The sequence below is a fragment of the Elephas maximus genome, chromosome 12 (genome assembly GCF_024166365.1).
Source record: "Elephas maximus indicus isolate mEleMax1 chromosome 12, mEleMax1 primary haplotype, whole genome shotgun sequence".
Lineage (NCBI taxonomy): Eukaryota > Metazoa > Chordata > Mammalia > Proboscidea > Elephantidae > Elephas > Elephas maximus.
In genome coordinates this window covers 94,986,515-95,004,663 of record NC_064830.1, presented here as the reverse complement: position 1 = coordinate 95,004,663, position 18,149 = coordinate 94,986,515, and the positions used below count along the sequence as shown (strand labels likewise).

At 53.0% G+C, this 18,149-nt stretch overlaps 1 protein-coding gene across 1 annotated transcript in view; it reads left to right on the top strand.

Moving 5' to 3' along the window:
• PRKAR1B (protein kinase cAMP-dependent type I regulatory subunit beta) overlaps nucleotides 1-18,149 on the top strand; it is a 146,711-nt gene that overhangs the window by 94,589 nt on the left and 33,973 nt on the right. The window contains exon 7 of the mRNA XM_049905119.1: nucleotides 9,352-9,510. Coding sequence (XP_049761076.1) covers nucleotides 9,352-9,510 — 159 coding nt within the window. The remainder of the gene's footprint in view (nucleotides 1-9,351; nucleotides 9,511-18,149) is intronic.

Genomic DNA, 18,149 nt, shown 5'->3' with positions numbered 1-18,149 from the left:
TGTCTGTGGAGGAGGGAGGGCTTGAAGGCAGGGCCAGTGGTTTCCAGCCCCAGGCTTAGATTGCTAGCCCAGTGTCATCTGCCAATGGCTTCGATTTGGATTTAAAAAAACACAAAAAGCCACCCAACCAGTTGCTGTGAAGTACATTCCGATTCATGGTGACCTCACATGTGTCAGAACAGAACTGTGCCCCACAGGGTTTTCAGTGGCTGATTTTTGGAAGTGTATTTTTTATCACCAGACCTTTCTTCCAAGGCACCTCTGAGTGGACTCGAACCACCAACCTTTTTGTTAGCAGCTGAGTATTTAACTGTTTGCACCACTCGGGGACTCCTCCTATTCTTTAAAGTCACCCATTTGTGGTATTTCTGTGACAGCCATGCTAGGACGCTAATTCCCACCACTGCAAAGTGATCAGTGTTCTTGAACCTCCTCCACTTTCCTCCCCTCCCTTTCTTTTTCTTGCTCAAGTGTTTATTGAGCACTTGCTAGTTACTGGCACTTGCTAGGCCCTGAGTGTATACTTGTGAGTAGAAAAACGTGGCCATGTCCAGGGAGAAGGTTGTGTTGTGGGGAGATGCCCACCCGCAGGAAATAGCAAATATAGGCTTGTCCTGAATCTTTGAGCCTCCTGCCCCTCTGTCCTTATTCCTGCTCAGCCTTGCAAACTCCTACTTATCCTTCAAGGCCCAGCCTGAGCCAGCTCCTCCCTTTCCAGGCGGACATCTCCCAGCTGGCCTCTCCTGCTGCTGCTTTTTATAAGTACTGGATGGTGGGCTGACCCGAGTCCTTCCCCCTGGAATGTTCTTCCCTCTTCTATGCCTACATTGATCTTCCAGTTCAGTGCACAGACATTTTCGCAGAGACGATTGTCATCACTGGAGTGGGAAGCAGAGATGGGGAGTTGAAGTGACCCCAGGGAGTCCCAAAGCCTACATTCCTCAGTTCTCCTAGATGGACAGACGTGGGAAACGGCAAACCCTTTGCCCTGAATTCTTCGCCTCTCCTTTCACGAAGCCAGCAAGGCTCAACAGTGTAGTCCCACAGGACTTGCCTTCTTAACAAACGCGTCATCCAAAGACAGCAGAAGGGTCAAAATACCGCAGGCTTTGGGGGCAGGGTGCATGAGAAAGCAGGAGGGTAAAAATGGGAGACAGAAGAAGAATAGATGCATTCCACTTGTGGCATTGCCGAAGAATATTGACTACACCATGGATTGCCAGAAGAATAAATAGATCAGTCTTAGAAGAAACACAACCAGAATATTCCTTAGAAGGTAGGATGGTGATATTTTGGCGTGCTTACCTTGGACAGGTCATCAGGAAAGACCAATTGCTAGAAAAGGACATCATGTACGGTAAAGTAGAGGGTCAGTGAAAACGAAGGAAACCCTCAATGAGATGGATTGACATAATAGTTGCAACAATGGACTCAGACATGGCTATGAGCATGAAGAAGATGCAGGACTGGGCGACGTTTCGTTCTGTTGTACATAAGGTCGCCGTGAGCCAGAGTCAACTCAATGGCAGCTAACAACAATGGGGGCAGAGAAATCCAGACTTAAGTCATTCACTAGCTGGGCCACCCTGGCCAAGGTACTTATGTTTGTCAGCCACATGATTTACTTATCACTCATGGGAAATCTCTGGTGAGCTCACAGACTGCCCGAAGGCTAAATGAGGGGACCCTATGATGCACTGCATCAGTTCCAGGTGTCAAGGAGGTGGAAACAATGTCTTCTCTCTCCCTTCCTCCCTTGCTAAGTCTGCGCATATAGTGTGTCTCTCACATGACGATGCCTGCCTCCAGCGCCCTGGGGGAAGCCCTCTGTCCATTCCCTGACCTGTCATCATTCTAGGATGCTTCAGCCACCATCCCCTCCTCGGCTATCCACCAGGTGCCTGTATCCTCCTGACAGCAGCTCGGAGGGGCTAGAGGAGGCAGTGGGAGGCAACACCATCCTTACTGCTCTTGGCCTCCAGTGACAGCATCTCAGGGGACTGTTTCCACAAGTGGGCCCTGAGCACGTGCACGCAGAGGCTCCAGGCAGCCCTGCTTGTCCAGAGGTGCACAGAAGAGGGGTGGTATAGGCCAAGCTGGTGCTCTGGGGCTGCTCCTCTGAAGTCACGCCCTTCCCTGACATGGCCCCACTCAAGTGACCTGTACCCCATCCTTGCAGGCTTCAAGACCACTCACACCCCTCCTCCCATCAGTCCAACAGAGTGATGGTCAAGGCCCAGGTCACTCTGCAATGTGCCACCTCACCTTGCTGTCCCTCACCCCAGGCCCTCTGCCTGGACCCCCTGCACCAGTAGCAGGAGGTGGAGCAGGACTCTCTGACCTACATGAGCCCCTGAGAGCAGGGGCTGGCCTCCCGGAGCACCCCTGCCCCTACCAGACCCAGCTCATCCAGCCAGGACGCCCTCCACCTCCCTCACCCCCAGGGCAGCCCACCACCCAGGCGCCTCTGCCTTCCACCCCCAGGAGGCCCAGGCCCAAGCTCTGGGACATGTCTCTACAGTCCAACCAATCTGGAGTTGAGGAGCTGCTTCCCGGCCAGCCTCTCAGCCAAAACCCGTCTCCATGGCCTTGGATGCGTGCAGAGCAGTGCCTGGCCTCCCTCCAGGCCTGGGGACATGTGAAGGCAATTTTGTGAAGGGAAAGAGTGAGGTCACCTTCTCATAACTGGAGTTCCCCAAATACATTGTCTTGGCCAACCCAGATGCCCCTTGCCTCCTCCCCAGCCTCAGCTTGGCAGGTACAAGAGCTCCTTAAGGCCCTGCCTGACGCCAGCTCGCCAGGCTGGGATGCCTGGGCACCATGGGCAGGCAGGCGAGTAACACCTCCTGGCTACAGTTTCAGGTCTGGGATAGCCAGACCACCCCCCTCCCAGGGGTCAGCCTGTGACTTATGGCCCGCAGTCAGCCTCACCGGGACCAGCCCCGATCCCATCCCCAATCCCTGGCGGTGCCAGGCCCCTCCATCAATCTAATCAGATTTTCCACGGCGGCAAGGAGTGCCCAGCTGCGGATGTGGCTGCTGAAGGAGCTGTATTCAGGGAGGCCTCCCTTGATGTGGGGGACTTGGCCGGCAGGGGTGCGGAGCGGAGGGGACATGTGGCCAAGGCCACATTTAAAGGCACCAAAAGATGCTCGGTGAGGGGCCTGGGGTGAAAAAGGGCATATTGAGCAGTGGGTGAGTTATGGGATGTAGGTTATAACTGTCATTACTGCTCCCGGCGCGATCGGATGGCTGCAGCCTGGCAGCTGACCCTGATCCTCTTCTCAGCCTGAGAGGCCTTTCCGGAATGCACTCACCCAGCAGCACAGGGGCCAGCAAGGACCCGTCAGGACTAGAACTTTCTGCCACTCTGTATGGGGTTTCTAGAGCTGAACTGGATTTATTGGGGGTGAGTGGGAATGGAGAGGGGAGGGGCTCATTACCATCCGCATACTTACACCCAATAAAACGTCCCGCCCAGCAGGGGTGTCTCCACTCCCCAGGACCCCAGCCCAGCCTCCTAAGTGGGTGGGGGCACCCCTGCATCTCCTCTGCTGCTGGCCAGAGCCACCCTCGGGGTACAGCCAGGTGACTCGTCGCCAAAAGCACCAGGTTTGGTCTAAATTACGGTTTTCCAGAGAGACGCTGGAAGTGCGGCTGCCCTGTGCGTGTTGCCAAGAGCTGTAATCCACTTTGCTAAGTATAAAAATATCTCCTGACTTATTTTATCCGTGGAACATAGCATTTCTACTTAAAAGGACAGCCGACTGCCGATTTTACCGCTAGGGAGCATCAGCCCAGTTTCTCCCCTAGTTGTCCTCAGGCCTTTGTTATGTTAGAACGGGCTCTTCTGTGGCCTGTGGCTGACACCCCCCTCCTGCAGCTCCCCCTGGAGGGGTGTGAGCTGCAGCCTCTGAGGCCTTTGGTTTGCCCTGTCCCCTGCTCGGGGACTCCTGGGCTTCCCTCCTGTTTCACATGAGATTTCTGGGGGGAGAAGAGGCATTTCCAGCTTCAGAGGTGCCTGTGAAGCCCCCATTCTCTGGGCAGCTCGGTGTCCACCCAAGAATGGGTGCCTTGGGCACCAGTTGTCTGGCTTTTTAAGTTGACTGTTATTTAGCGTTTGCCTGTTCTTCTGTGTCTTTCTCTTAATTTTATTGGACTCCCCGGGCTGTGCAAATGGTTAAGCGCGTGACTACTAGCCAAAAGGTTGGGGATCAGAACCCATCCAGATCTACCTCAGAAGGCCTAGCAATCTGCTTCCTAAAAACCAACCATAGAAAACCCTATAGAGTGCAGTTCTATGGTGCATATATGGGATTATTTTGAATCACGATCGACCCAACAGCAACTAACAACAACAAAATATAACGTGAAATTTGCCATATTAATCATTTTTAAGGATACAACTCAGTGACATTAATTACATTCTCCATGTCGTGTGACCGTCACCACTATCCATTTCCAAAACTTTTTCATCACCCCAGACAGAAACTCTGTACCCATTAAGCAACAAACCCCCCATTCCTCCCGCCCTGGGCCCAGGTAACCCGTAATCTACTTTCTGTCTCTATGCATTTGTCTATTCCAGAGATTTCGTAAGGAGCCCTGGTGGCGCAATGGTTAAGCATTTGGCTGCTAACCAAAGGGTTGGCAGTTCAAACCCACCCAGCAGCTCTGCAGGAGAAAAAAACCTGGCAACCTGCTCCTGTAAAGATAACAGCTTAGAAAACACTATGGGGCAGTTCTGCTCTGTCTCGTTGGGTTGTATGAGTTGGAATTGACTCGACAGCACCTAACAACAACATTTTTGTCCTTTTGTGACTAACTTCTTTCAGCATGAGGTTTGTAAGGTTCATCCATGCGGTAGCATGTATCAGAAGTTCATTTCTCTTAGAGTTGAGTAATAGTCCATGATGTGGGTAGATCACATCTCGTTTATCTGTTCATGGACACTTCAGTTGTTTCCACCTTTTGGCCACTGTGAGTAGTGCTGCATTTGTCTATTCTAGACATTTCTTACAAGTGGTTTGCTTTTTTTTTTTTTTTGCTCCTTGTGCAGTCCCTAAAAAATAAACAAATCAAACCTCCTCAGGGTCTTTGCACATCTGTCCCTCTGCCTCCAGGCCTTTGTGTGGCTGGTTCCTTGGCATTCAGGGCTCAGCTCATGCTCCCCTCTGAGTCCCTCCTCCAGTGTAGCCCTTTCTCCTGAATGGTCTATTCCTTCATGGCTGTTATACATTCTATAATGAGGACATGTCTGCACGACTGCCTGTCTTTTGAAGTCGGTGAGTTCCATGTATTCAGGAGTCTGTCTGTCTTGCCCACTACTTAGTCTCCAGTAGCTAGAACCATGCAGGAAACTGGGTATATGAAAGACCAAATGAATTAATGAGCGAACTAATGAAGAGTGGGTCATGGGGGTTCTGTGGCTCCCAGAGAAGCCACACTAATGGCGGAGGCATAAATGTAGCTCAGTGAGACCTCCCACCATCTTTCTTTAAAAAAAGAAGAAGAAAAACAAGACGAAACAAGACAAAAAGTAGCCCCTTTGCTTATCAGCTGGGGTGGAGCCAGCGCTGGGCTGGGGAGAGAGAGAGGCCAGTGTCCGCAGAAGGATGGCCCTTTGTCCTCGGGGCGACCCAGTGCTGTGTGGCCCTGGGCCCCGTCACACAATGGGGTTCTCTGACTCCACACAGGGAGCTCGTGGAGTCCCTGAGCTTCTTCCCGGGCAGAGGGTTCCGGCCCCTCCTGGAGACTGCTCTGTCCCAGGTCCTCTCAGTCTCACCTGCAGCAGGAGCCCCTGCCCTGCTTTGGGGTGTGTCCCGGGCAAGATGGGGGGGATACTCCCTCCTCTACATCCTGGCCTGTGGTGCTCCCTGGTGGGTGAAGTGGGATGTCTTGGGTAGCCATGTGAGGGGTGGTTTCCTCGCCCCTCTAAGGGGCAAAGGGGAGAAGACCCGGACACACAGGAGAAGCCATCGCCCCAGTTGGGGCTCAAAGGCCACTTGCCTCCCTACACAAACTCGTCCCAAACCTCAGGTTCACTCTTTTCTGAGCCCACAGGGCACCCACAACTCAGCAGGGGGCCTCTACTCCAAGTATGTGCAGTGGGTGCAGGAGGAGGTAATTCAGTACAATTATCGGAAAGCTGTGTTTGAAAGAAGGAGCCCTGGTAGCACAGTGGTTAAGTGCTCAGTGGCTGCTAACCAAAAGGTTGCAGTTTGAATGCACCAGCTGCTCTGCGGAAGAAAGAGGTAGCAGTCTGCTTCTATAAAGACTGCAGCCTGGGAAACCTATGGGGCCGCTCTACTCTGTCCTATAGGGTTGCTATGAGTCGGTACTGACTTGATGACAGGTTTTTACTGGTAATGACAAGAACTACCAAAGGCAAGCTGGTAAGTATACCCCATGACCCAGCACACACCATCCAGGTAGACACCAAGAGAAATGAGGGCATCTGGCCCCTCTCGGGAAACCCTGGTGGCGTAGTGGTTAAGTGCTGCGGCTGCTAACCAAAGGGTCGACAGTTCAAATCCGCCAGACGCTCCTTGGAAACTCTGTGGGGCAGTTCTACTCTGTCCTATAGGGTCTCCATGAGTCGGAATCGACTCGACAGCACTGGGTTTGGTTTTTGGTTTTTTGGCTCCTCTCAGTGTCCCAGGCTGCTGTAACAAAATACCACAACATGGTAGCTTTAAAGAACAGAAATGTATTGTCTCAGTTCTGGGGGCTAGAAGTCCAAATGCAGGGCTTTGGCCATTCTTCCTTCTGAGGGCTTTAAGAGAAGAGCTGTCCCATGCCTCTCCTCTAGCTTTTGGTGGCTCCTGGCAATCCTCATGTTCCTTTGCCACTAGTATATGCATCTTCCCTCTGTGGGAAGTGACCCTGTCTTTGTCTGTTCTCCCATTTTATAAGACACCACTCTGAAGGGATTAGGACTCACTCTATTCTGGTATGACCTTGTTTAACTTAACCGATAAGACTTTCAAAGATCTTAATTCCAAACAAGGTCACATTCACATGTACCAGGATTAGGGCTTCAGTGTATCTTTTTGGGAGACATCATTCAATCCATAACAGCCACCGAAGTCGTACACAAGAATGTTCATAGCGGCATTACATGTTACAGCCTAGAACTAGAAACCATGGCAAATGCCAGTCAACCTCAGAAGGATTAACACTTTGTAGCCATGAAAATGCGTGAAATCAACCACAGATAAATCTCACAGACATGATGTTGAGGGGAAGGAGCCCGGCACAAAATAGCAAGAGCAGTGGTACCTTTGGGGTGGCGTCACCTGGGAGGGGACATGAGGAGTTTTTAGGGGGAGAGAAATGTTCAGTATCTTGGTGGGAGTGTATACTCCATTGAGCAGTACACTTAAGATTCGTGCACTGTAATGTTTGTAAGTTATAGCTCAATAAAAAGTGTTTTTGTTTTTGTTTTTTAATGTAAGCATCATGGGAGGAGGAGTAGCTGCAAGACAGGAAATGGGGTGCCAACATTACCTTTGCACCAGGTAACTGTGTGACTGTTGATAAGTCAGCACCACCACCTCCGCAAGAGGCAGAGGTGCCAGAGAACGTTTTCTGAGTTCCTTTAAAAAAAAAAATACATCCCCAAAATTCTGTGATCGCTGTCACTCCTCCATCAGTGCACTCACCAGGTGGCGCACTCCCTTGGTTGGAGGGTAATTGTTTTCTGGTTGCTTTAGTAGCTTGTTTAGTGGAAGCTGGTGTTTCTTCTCCCACCTGAGCCTCGCTGCTCCAAGTCCCCTTTAGGAATGTGTTGAGTGCCATTTGGCAGCTGAGGCTGTGAGGCTCCCTGTTCAGCTTGAGAGGTGGAACTCTTCGGTCTCACTAGGTAGATGGAAGACTTTCAAGAATAGACATGCAGACTCCTCCAGGTAGGTCTTTGTCCTTAGACAATCATCATCTTTCTTTTGCTTGAAACTTTACAGTTGACCAGTTCCCCCACCCTCCCCCTTGCCTGCACTTAATTGTGGAGTTATCACCTGCGTGGCATTTTCTTTCAAAGAGGCAATTCTGTGCATCCGTTATTATCAAGATAATGAGTCATTGATTTCAATAATAATTGCTTCCATGATTCATCACAATCCATTCTTTCCCGATGTGCACCCATTTTGCCAATGGGAACTATTCTTCAAGCTCATTGACACGCTGCAGGCATGAAGAGTAGGTATTGTGTCAATTTATAGTAACTGGATCTGCATAATCACTACATAATACACAATCTGTACTATTCTTGCAGGATGCAGGGTGTGCACAGTCAATGCATAGTAGGACACTGTGCTGTAGCCCACGCCGGTGAAAGGGAATCTTGTCCCGGCCCCTTCCAGCCATAGGGCCCCCATTCACACTCCAGGCCCAGGGAGCTTGGGTGCTACCCATAAAGAGAAAAGGCAGGCCCCTGGGAGTGTGTTTTCCAAGTAGGACATGGTCGACATGGCTCCTTCTGGGGTTGGGAGTGAAGTTGGCTGATAAAGGTGGGTGGGAAGGTGGACTTCCTGGGAGGAGGAAGCATTGTGTGGCAGGGAAGGGCAGGGGAATTTATGAATGAAAAGACAAGAGGGAGAGGTGTCCTCCACAGCCACGCCCATCTTTCAGCGGATGCTTGTGTGTTGCTATGATGCTGAACAGGTTTCAGCAGAGTTCCCAGACTAAGAAAGGCCTAGTGATCTACTTTGGAAAATCAGCCAGTGAAAACCCTATGGGTCATAGCAGCCCTATCTATAACAGATCTTGGAGGTGGTGAAGGACCAAGCAGTATTTCATTCCATTGTGCATGGGGCCGCCATGAGTTGGGGCAACTCGATAGCAACTAACAACAGCAGAGCATCAGAGTGGGATGGTCCGTGGGAGACACTAGGTTTAACTCTTTTGTGTGCAGTTGGGGAAACCAAGGCCCAGAGACGCCGAGCCTGAAGTTGATGAGGAGTTGTGTAGAAAGCCTCTCCTTGGAGGCAGCTGAATATGCTTTGCTGGAGACTAGGGGCCGCAGGGGGTGCCTGCTTCAGCGTCAGCCCAGGGTAGGCTCACCAGCATTAACACCTGAGGGCCTCCTGCCTTTGGGGTCTGACGCCAGGACTCAAAAGCCACAGGGTGGCCATCAGCTGTGGCTTCGGAGGTCCGGGGTTGATGCTAGTCTGGTGTCACCCATCCACACTTGGGCAGGGGTGTGGAGTCTGCCCAGACCGGGTAGCTGCAGTGGGCTCTGTGCCCTCCCTTTAGAGGCCCCTCCTGGTGCAAACAAGGACAGCCCCAATGCAGGGTGCAGCCCACTGGACTCCCACATGTGCCCCACTGTGTCCTCTTTTTGTGTCCCTGCAGGTGTATGTGAATGGTGAGTGGGTGACCAGCATCAGCGAGGGTGGCAGCTTTGGGGAGCTTGCACTCATCTATGGCACCCCCAGGGCAGCCACAGTGAAGGCCAAGACAGACCTCAAGCTCTGGGGCATTGACCGTGACAGCTACCGTCGCATCCTCATGGTGAGTGGTGCTGTGGGCTCGGGGGCTTCTCTGGGGCTGGGAGAGCAGGTGACCAAGCTGAACACCCACCCATGGCCAAGCATTAAAACCCTGGTTTTATTCAAGGCAGAGATGTACCGGGACAAAAAGCCATTTCTGCTCTCTGACAGATATGGTTGGTGAAGTAGGTGCAAACTGTTGGGAGGGACGCTGGCAAGATTCTTAAAAGTCTGGCAGACAACTGAGAAGGCCCTCTTTGCTTTCCTCCCCGTCTCCTTTCAACTGTCTGGAATGTGGTCATGATAGCTGGTGCTCCAGCTGCCCCCTTGGGCCTTAAGGTGACTTTGAGGCTGAAACCCATTCACCAAAATGGTGGAGCAAAGAGATGAAGGAGCCTGGGTCCCTGATGATGCCGTGGGGCCACTCTGTCTGCTGCACAGTTAGCCTCCAGACTTCCATTAATACGGGGTAGGCCCTTATGTTTTTAAGCCGCTGTCGTTTTAGGTTTTCTCTTCTATGGAGCCAACTGATAGAGTGTGAGTGTGTGTGCTCACACATGTGTGCATTGTACTGGCCCACCATGGGGCCTCTCGAGGGCAATGGAGCTTATTTGGCCACCTGGGCAGGTGTTCACAGGAGCTTCTGGAGATGAGCTTGTGAACCAAGAAGACCCTTCTGGGCAGAGGAGGCAGGCTCTTTTTTTTTTTTCACTTAACTTTTTTTTTTTAATTGTGCTTTAAGTGAAAGTTTACAGCTCAAGTTAGTTTCTCACGCAAAAATTTATATACACATTGTTATGTGACCTTAGTTGCTATCCCTATAGTACGTCAGCACACTCCTCCTTTCCACCCTGGATTTCCCGTGTCCATTCATCCAGCTCCTGTCCCTTTCAGGAGGCAGGTTCTTCCTGCACCTATTCAGCATTCACTTCACACACATCCTGCTCGCCAGGCACCGTCCTCAGCACTGGAGTACAGCAGTGCATGACAGGCACAGTCCCTGCCCTTGCGAAGCTGACCTTCTTGTGGAGGAAACAGACCATGAACAAACACATACCTCATCTGGTGATGGTTTCTGTGGGTGAAAATAGAGCAGGGGAGGGAGTGAAGGTGGATCAAGAGATGAGAGGGGGCTGCTCTTTTATAAAAAGGCATCCAAGAGAGTCTCCCTTTGATCAGGTGATGTTTGAGCAGTGGCCTTGCCCTGCAATCCAAAAGGCTATCTAGGAGGAGAGCATTGGGCAGAGAAAACAGCAAGTGCAAAGGTCCTGGGGTAGGAGCTCACTGGGCGTGTTCATGGGACACTCGTGGATGGGAGAATGGTGGGGGCCACTCCAGAGAGGGAGGGGGGCCACATCTCGGGGGCCTTGTAGCCTCTACAGCAGCCTTCATTCTGACCCTGAGTGCAGTCGAGAGCCACAGCAGGAGCTTAAGCAGAGGAGGGACTGAGCTGACTTGAACCCAGTTGTTTCTTGGCCAGTTCAGGGGCCATCGGTGAGGGTGGAGAGCATTCCGCAAGATGGATCACTCTGGGAGATAGATGGATGGAGCCCGGAAGGCTCCGGGCGTGAGCATGCTGGTCTGGGAGGATTCCATTTTGACTGCAGGGCTTGTTTCCAACTGTTGGGCAGAGGCCGCTAGGCGCCAAGTCCCCCATTCTTCGGGATCTCATGCTCCTTGACCATCTGTGTTTGTCCCCATGGTGACCAGTGGACTGGGGACTCTCAGAATTAGTTAGTGAGCTGGCTGGAGGTGGTCCAGGAGAACCTGGACAGCGTGGCCTCTGGGATTCTGCTGGCGCATCCCTCAGCGTGCTCCGGGTATGGCTGTGCTCAGAGCTTGCATCTGCAGGGCCTTTGGTCTGGGGGCGTGTCTCAGCAGAGACAGGAGGTGACCAAGGTGAGCTCGTTGCTGGGGAATCCGTGGCTGCTCCTGAACCCCCCCTAACTAGAGACCATCCCTGTCATAGCGCCTGCCCTCAGCTTCATGCCCAGGACCAGCCGGAGCCACCATAGGGATAGAGCTGAGGTCCGGGGAGATGCTAGAGGAAGGTGGAAAATCCCTATAGGGTGATTTGGGAGAGGGTCTGGTAAGCTCGGTCATGGCAAGGGTGTGGAGGATGCATCTGACCCAGGAGTTGCCCCTCTTGCAGTTTTGTACCCAAGTGAGAACCAAGGGTTTGATGGGTGGAGGGCAGAAGGGGGAAGGTTTCCGCTGGACAGCAGGTCTGCCCTGGTACTGCTGAAATGACCAGCTCTTTCATAACTCCAGGTAGGATCAATACAATCTTCTGAACAATTCTTTCGTTAGACTTCATGCTTGATGAACTCCTTGTTCATGCACTTAACAGATATTGATTGAGTGCTCATTACAAACATTGACTGGATGCCCACCACACACCTACCGAACATTGACTGGATGCCCACCACCATGTGCCTAACAGACATTCACTGGATGCCCACCATGATGCACCTAACAGAAATTGGCAGAGGGCCGACAAGACACATAACACATGTTGACTGACGCCCACCGTGATGCACCCAACAGACATTGAAGGTCCACCATGAGGCACCTAACAGACATTGACTGAGTGCCCACCATGCACCTAACAGACATTGACTGGGCACCCACCAAGCACTTAACATGCATTGACTGGGCTCCCACCACTTGCGTAACACATGTTGATTGAGCACCCACCAGGTGCCTAATAGACATTGATTGGGCACCCACCATGCACTTAACACACATTGACTTAGTGCCCATAACACGTACACATGGGGTGTCCACCACGTGCCTAAGAGACATTGACTGGGCACCAACCATGCACCTAACACACATTGACTGAGCACCTACCGGGCACCTGACACACGTTGACTGGGCAGCCACCATGCGCCTAGTAGACATTAATGAGTGCCCACCACATGCCAGAGGCTCTTCGAGTGCTGTGGACAGACCAGGGAATGAAATAGACCAGCAGCCCAGCCTCTTGGAAAATGACTTCTAGGGAATGCATGTTCTTTCTCTTTGTCTCCTTTCCTTGCTGGGTAACCTGCCCCGTGGGAGGGTGCTCGAGACATCCGTACTCAGTTTTGGGAGTGGGAAGAGGATACACCACTTCCTCTTCTCTTGGTGCACCTGGCCCAGATGTTGCATAAGCTGCCATTCCTCTGCTGTCTCCAGCTCCGTGCCTTTCTTGGCTATGGGACTTTTGTGGCTGGAACCTTCTATTCAGTGAAGCTCCCAAACCACTGAGGCAGCCAACACTTCCTCTGTTTTAATTTTGGAACCCTGTATACTAAGAATAGCCATGGCTGTGTTGGACAGGCCACAGGACTCTGTGTGTCTTGGGAGAGGGTGTGACAATGCCTTGTGGGATAGTGTCATGGTTCCATCAGTCCTTGATCTGGGGGCACTTGGACACACCTGTCACATGATACATGTGCACGCTGTGGGGGACACAAGAGTCGGGCAAAACCCTGGGTTCTCCAGGAAGAGGGCTGCCTCTTGAAACCTTAGCTCAGGACTCTGCAATTCCAGAGTGTCTGATCCAGAATGTTCCCTAGAGTGGCCAGTCTCTTCCCTCCCTTCTTTGTACATGTTCTAGAGGAAGAAGGGAGTTCAGCAAGATCTGGCCACGGACAGCCCCTTGGCAGAACGGGCCTCTACCTCATCTCCAGCTTCACAGGCCATGGCCTAGCACTGGGCCCATGGTCTCCAAATTCTTTTTTTTTTTTTCTTCCTTTTAAACTTCAGGGCCCTTTGTTCATCTTGAATCTTAGCGGAACCCCAGTGTATAACTCCCTTCCCTTCACCTTTTCCTTGGGACCATGCCTGAGTCAGCAGTTATAACCTCGGACCCACAGCCATGAGCATTCCCACTGGGAGCCACAGCCCCTGTCCCTGGGGTCACCCTGCTGCTGGCCCCTGGACAGAGTGTCAGGCCTCCTTTACCCTTGGTCCTGGTATGGGGACCCTCTCCACTCTCCTTTTAGGAGTGGGTGAGGAGCATCTTATGGGGGAGTGGCTAGAGAGGGGAGAGAAGAGCAGCAGAAGCTCTGAGGACAGCAAGGAGGAGGGTATGTGTGGCCTAGGCTGGAGGCCTGCCAGTCCATTACAGAGATGTGGAAACTGAGGCTCGTACTGGTGCCCGGGGAGGCAGGCCGAGCTGAGGCTGGGACCAGGTCTCCCCTGTGGCCTTGGGCAAGCCCACACCTGTACCTGTGAAACAGGAGTTCTTGCACCTGCTTCACGTGGCACAGAGCCACCCCAGGAGGCACTGCAGACAGGCCACAAAGCTCCCAAAGCAGGGTCCCCAGCAACCACTCTGTGGTGCGAGGACAGATACCGAATTTGCAGGCCCGACTCACCCATGTCTCGGCTGCAGAGGAGGGCAGCACTTCCAGCCTCAGAGCCACGTCCCCTTCTGAGGATCTCCCCAGCCACTCCAGCCCCACTCTGCAGCAACAGATGACTGGCCCGCCACACCAGCTTTCAAGTCTCAGGCTCCTGGGGCAGCTCACACTTGCATCCACCCCAGGCATCATTGCGGAGGTCACTGTGGATTGTAAATTATTCTTCAGGAGAGATTCCCTTTACAGTGGCGAGCCGCTGTGCAGTCTCCCCGGCCAGACCTGAGGCCTTCAGAATGGCTGCAGCAATGACCAGCAGCCACTTTCTGCCACCAGGGGCCTGGACACTGCATTCAAATAGCCCCTTGTTGTCGTCGTGAAAACTGGTCTGTTGAGTCTGGCGGCGGTGGGTGCAGATGCACTTCTGCGTGGTCTCGGGGAGATGAGCTCAGGCCGCGCTGACGGTGTCTCCCTGATGCCCTGGGCTGGCATCTCCAGCGCTGCTGGGTTCTGTGCTGGAAGGAGGGGCCTGGAGGGGTCTCCGGGTTCTGTGTGGGAGATGGGATACCTCTATAATTCTAGAACTGGGACTTGCAGCCTGTAAGATGCTGGTCTGTCCCTGAGCCACAGAGAACTGGTGGGGAGGCTGAGGCCTGGGGCCTGGGGAGGGCTGGGGTCCCATCACCATAAGAGCAGCCATGCATCCTGTGCCGGGCACTTAACCAGTGTTGGCTCACACAGCCTTTATGGGATCCCTCGGGGCAGGTATTAAGAGATTCCCATTGTCCAGATAAGGAAACTGAGGCTCAGAGAGGCAAAGTGCTAGCACAGGGCCACGTACACCATGAGTGGTGGAGTGAGATTTGAACACAGGGCTGTCAGACAAAAAGTTCGTGCTCCAAATGACTCTGCAGCCTTCTACACTGGTCACAGTCTAGGCAGTCTGGGAATCCAGGCCTCCTGGCTCCCAGGTCCCGTGTGCCTCAGCATGTGCCCCTAAATTGAATGTGGACCATTGATTACTAGTCCCAAGTGCCTCTAAGCTTTGGGAAACCTGTGTGCACTTGGCTTTGGTTTGCTCCTCCCACATCTCCATTGTGGGGCTGGGGCTGGGGGCCGCCCTGCTCTCTAAGCCCTGCCCTCCACCCACTATCCCAGCCACCTCTGTTCAGCCTGGCTGGGCCAGGCTCACAGCCTTCCCCCACTTCCTCCTCCCTGTACTTCCTGCTTCTGTGCTGACTTGCTACAGAAGGGGCGTTTTCCCTCCAGAGACCTGGCTGCTTGACTCTGAGTGCCTGTTTCTTGGCGGCACCCCTAGAAGGCCACTTCTTCCCACCGCCGTCTCTGTGGTTCCCGGGATTCGGCACCAGTGGGATCGTCACATCAAAGTGCTGGCCGGTGCCACCAGCAGGGATCAAAGCGGCCACACAGGGCCAGCCGTGGCTGACCAGTGGCAGAGCCACAGCAACCCAGAAATGCTTTTAAGTTCGCGTCTTTAACCCTCAGCTCTCCCCACGCGAGCTTTGGTAATAGACACAGTCCTGTAAAGCTTTAGGGATATGTGTTTTGGGGGTGAGTCAAGCCCCATTTCCAGTGCCCCTAGTCAGTTCATTGTTTTCTAACTGGGCTGTGGTACCCGCATTCCGGGTCTGGGGGCATGGGAACTCCATCACTCAGAGGGTTCTAATCGATGCCCTGAGCAGGCTCTGCCTCTGGCTGCCAGGAGTCTAAGAAGACAGGGTCTGGGGTAGCCGGGCCCCAGAACTTCCCAGCTCTCTGTGCATGGCACTCAGCCCCCTCGGCCTGCCTCAAAGGGATCCTATGCATTTCACAGTCCCCGAGCTGCAGGGTGGTGTGGTGGAGAAAGCATGGACTTGGTGCCTGAAGGACATGGGCTCTGACCCCAGCTCCACTCCACACCAGCTGGGCAAACCAAAAAATAAAAAGGACAGTTGTCACACAGTCGACTTTGACTCTCGATGACCCCACTGTGCTCCACAGGGTTTTCAGTGGCTGATTTTTCAGAAGTAGATCTCCAGGGCTTTCTTCCAAGGTGCCTCTGGGTGGACTTGAACCGCCAGCCTTCTGGTTAGCAGCCAAGTGTGTTCACCATTTGCACCACCCAGGGACTCTAGCCTTGGGCAAATGGTGTAGACTCTTGGGGCCTCCCAGTGTGACGGGAAGTACAGTGACAACTGGCACAGGGCTTAACACACAGCAGGTGCTCAGTGGAGTCCGTTGCTCTTCTCTCCAAGGTTAGAGACATGGAGAATGTGGTTCCCAACTCTGTCACTCTTCTGATGGGGGAACTGAGGCCCAGAGGGGCAAGACTGACCTAAGAGTGTGCTGACTCTCCCCATTCAGGCCTCTTCTGTTGTACTCAGTAAGGACCACCACCATTACCGTCATCATCACCATCATCGCCGTTACCACCTCCATCTCCATCTCCATCACCGTGATTATCACCACTACCATCACCACCGGCACCATAATTATCACCACCATTATTACCACCACAATCACCACCATCACCATAATTATCACCACCTCCGTCATCGCCACCATCACCACTATCATCACCACCACCATTACCATCATCATCACCATCATCACCGTTACCACCTCCATCTCCATCACCATGATTATCACCACTACCATCACCACCATTACCACCACAATCACCACCATCATCATAATTATCACCACCCTCTCATCACCACCTCCATGATCACCATCACCACTACCATTATCTCCATCACCACCATCACCACCTCCGTCATCACCACCATCACCACTATCATCACCACCATCATTACCATCATCGTCACCATCACCACCTCCGTCATCACCACCAGCACCAACACCACCACCACCATCATCATCATCCCCATCACCACCTCTATCTCCATCTCCACCTCCATCACCGCCATCACCACAGCCATTCACCATCATCGTCACCACCACCACCACCCCACCATCAATACCACCACCACTATCATCACCACCTCCATCACCACCATCATCACCGCCCCTATCATCATCATCATCATCGTCATCATCATCATCATCACCACCTTCACCAAAAGCAGCAGCAGCATAACTAGCTCTCGTTGAGACTCAGTCCTCACAACGGAAAGCCCCAGTGAGGAAGGTGTTCTTATTATCTCCATTTTCCTGAGGCTCAGAAAGTGGTGGCAGACTTGCCCTGAGCCCACACATGTTGACTACACGTGGGACGTCCTTTTCCGTCTTCAGGCATTCAGCCAAATTGGGTCTCCTCTGTGTATGAGGTCCCGGGATGAGAAGCGTGCAGAGGCGTCCTCATGGCCTTCACTTCAGCATGGGGTGTGGGGGTGAATGGCATCCTGGCTGGGCTCAGCCATCCCTTATGGGGATGAGGACTCAGCTCTGCTTCAGGAGCCTGTGTCCTGGACTTCAATGGTGACACGATGACCAGCTCTTGGGAGATGAGCCGAGAGGGATATGGTACCGGAAACAGCATGTGCCCGGGCGGGTATGATGCGTGGGAAAGGTCAGCCCCGCCACTCAGAATTCCAGAACAAACAACTGTGGAAAAACCCTTGCTTTGGCCCCGTGGCAGCCGCCGCTGCTTCCGGGACTTCAGAGCCATTCCTTCCCCCTCTCCATCACCATGCACATTTTTGTCATAGTTTTCTGGGGACAGGCATGTGGCGCCACTCGCTTTTTGCCCAGCCCTTCCTCCTCGAGCCCTTTCTCCTTTCCCAGAAGATCTCTCTCTCTTCCTTCCCGTCCCCAAGCAAGGGTCTCCCACCTCAGGAAACAGTCTGTCTCCTCCACTCCGGCACTAAGCGGGCAGGAAGGGCAGTGGGTCTGTGCCTGCACACAGCTCCCCAGCTATATGTGCTGTTTCCATGGGCTGCTTCCCTCCCACTTGGGGGTCCTCCCACCCCCCTACACTGCAGGAGGGTCTCCTGTTGTGGCCCCTCATTGCTCCACACGATAAAGCCACCTTGTCATCGTTAGCTGCCACCAAGTCAGTGCCAACTCATGGTGACCCCGTGCACAACAGAACAAAACGCTGCCTGGTCCTCCACCATTCCCATGATCAGTTGGGGATTGGACTGTTCTGATCCACAGGGTTTTCACTGGCTGATTTTTGGAAGTAGATTGCCAGGCCTTTCTTCTTAGTCCATCTTAGTCTGGAAGCTCTGCTGAAACCTGCTCAGCATCACAGCAACACACAAGCCTCCAAGGGCGGACGGGCGGTGACTGTGCATGAGGTGCATTGGCCAGAAATCTCGAATCCAGGTCTCCCACAGGGAGGCGAGCA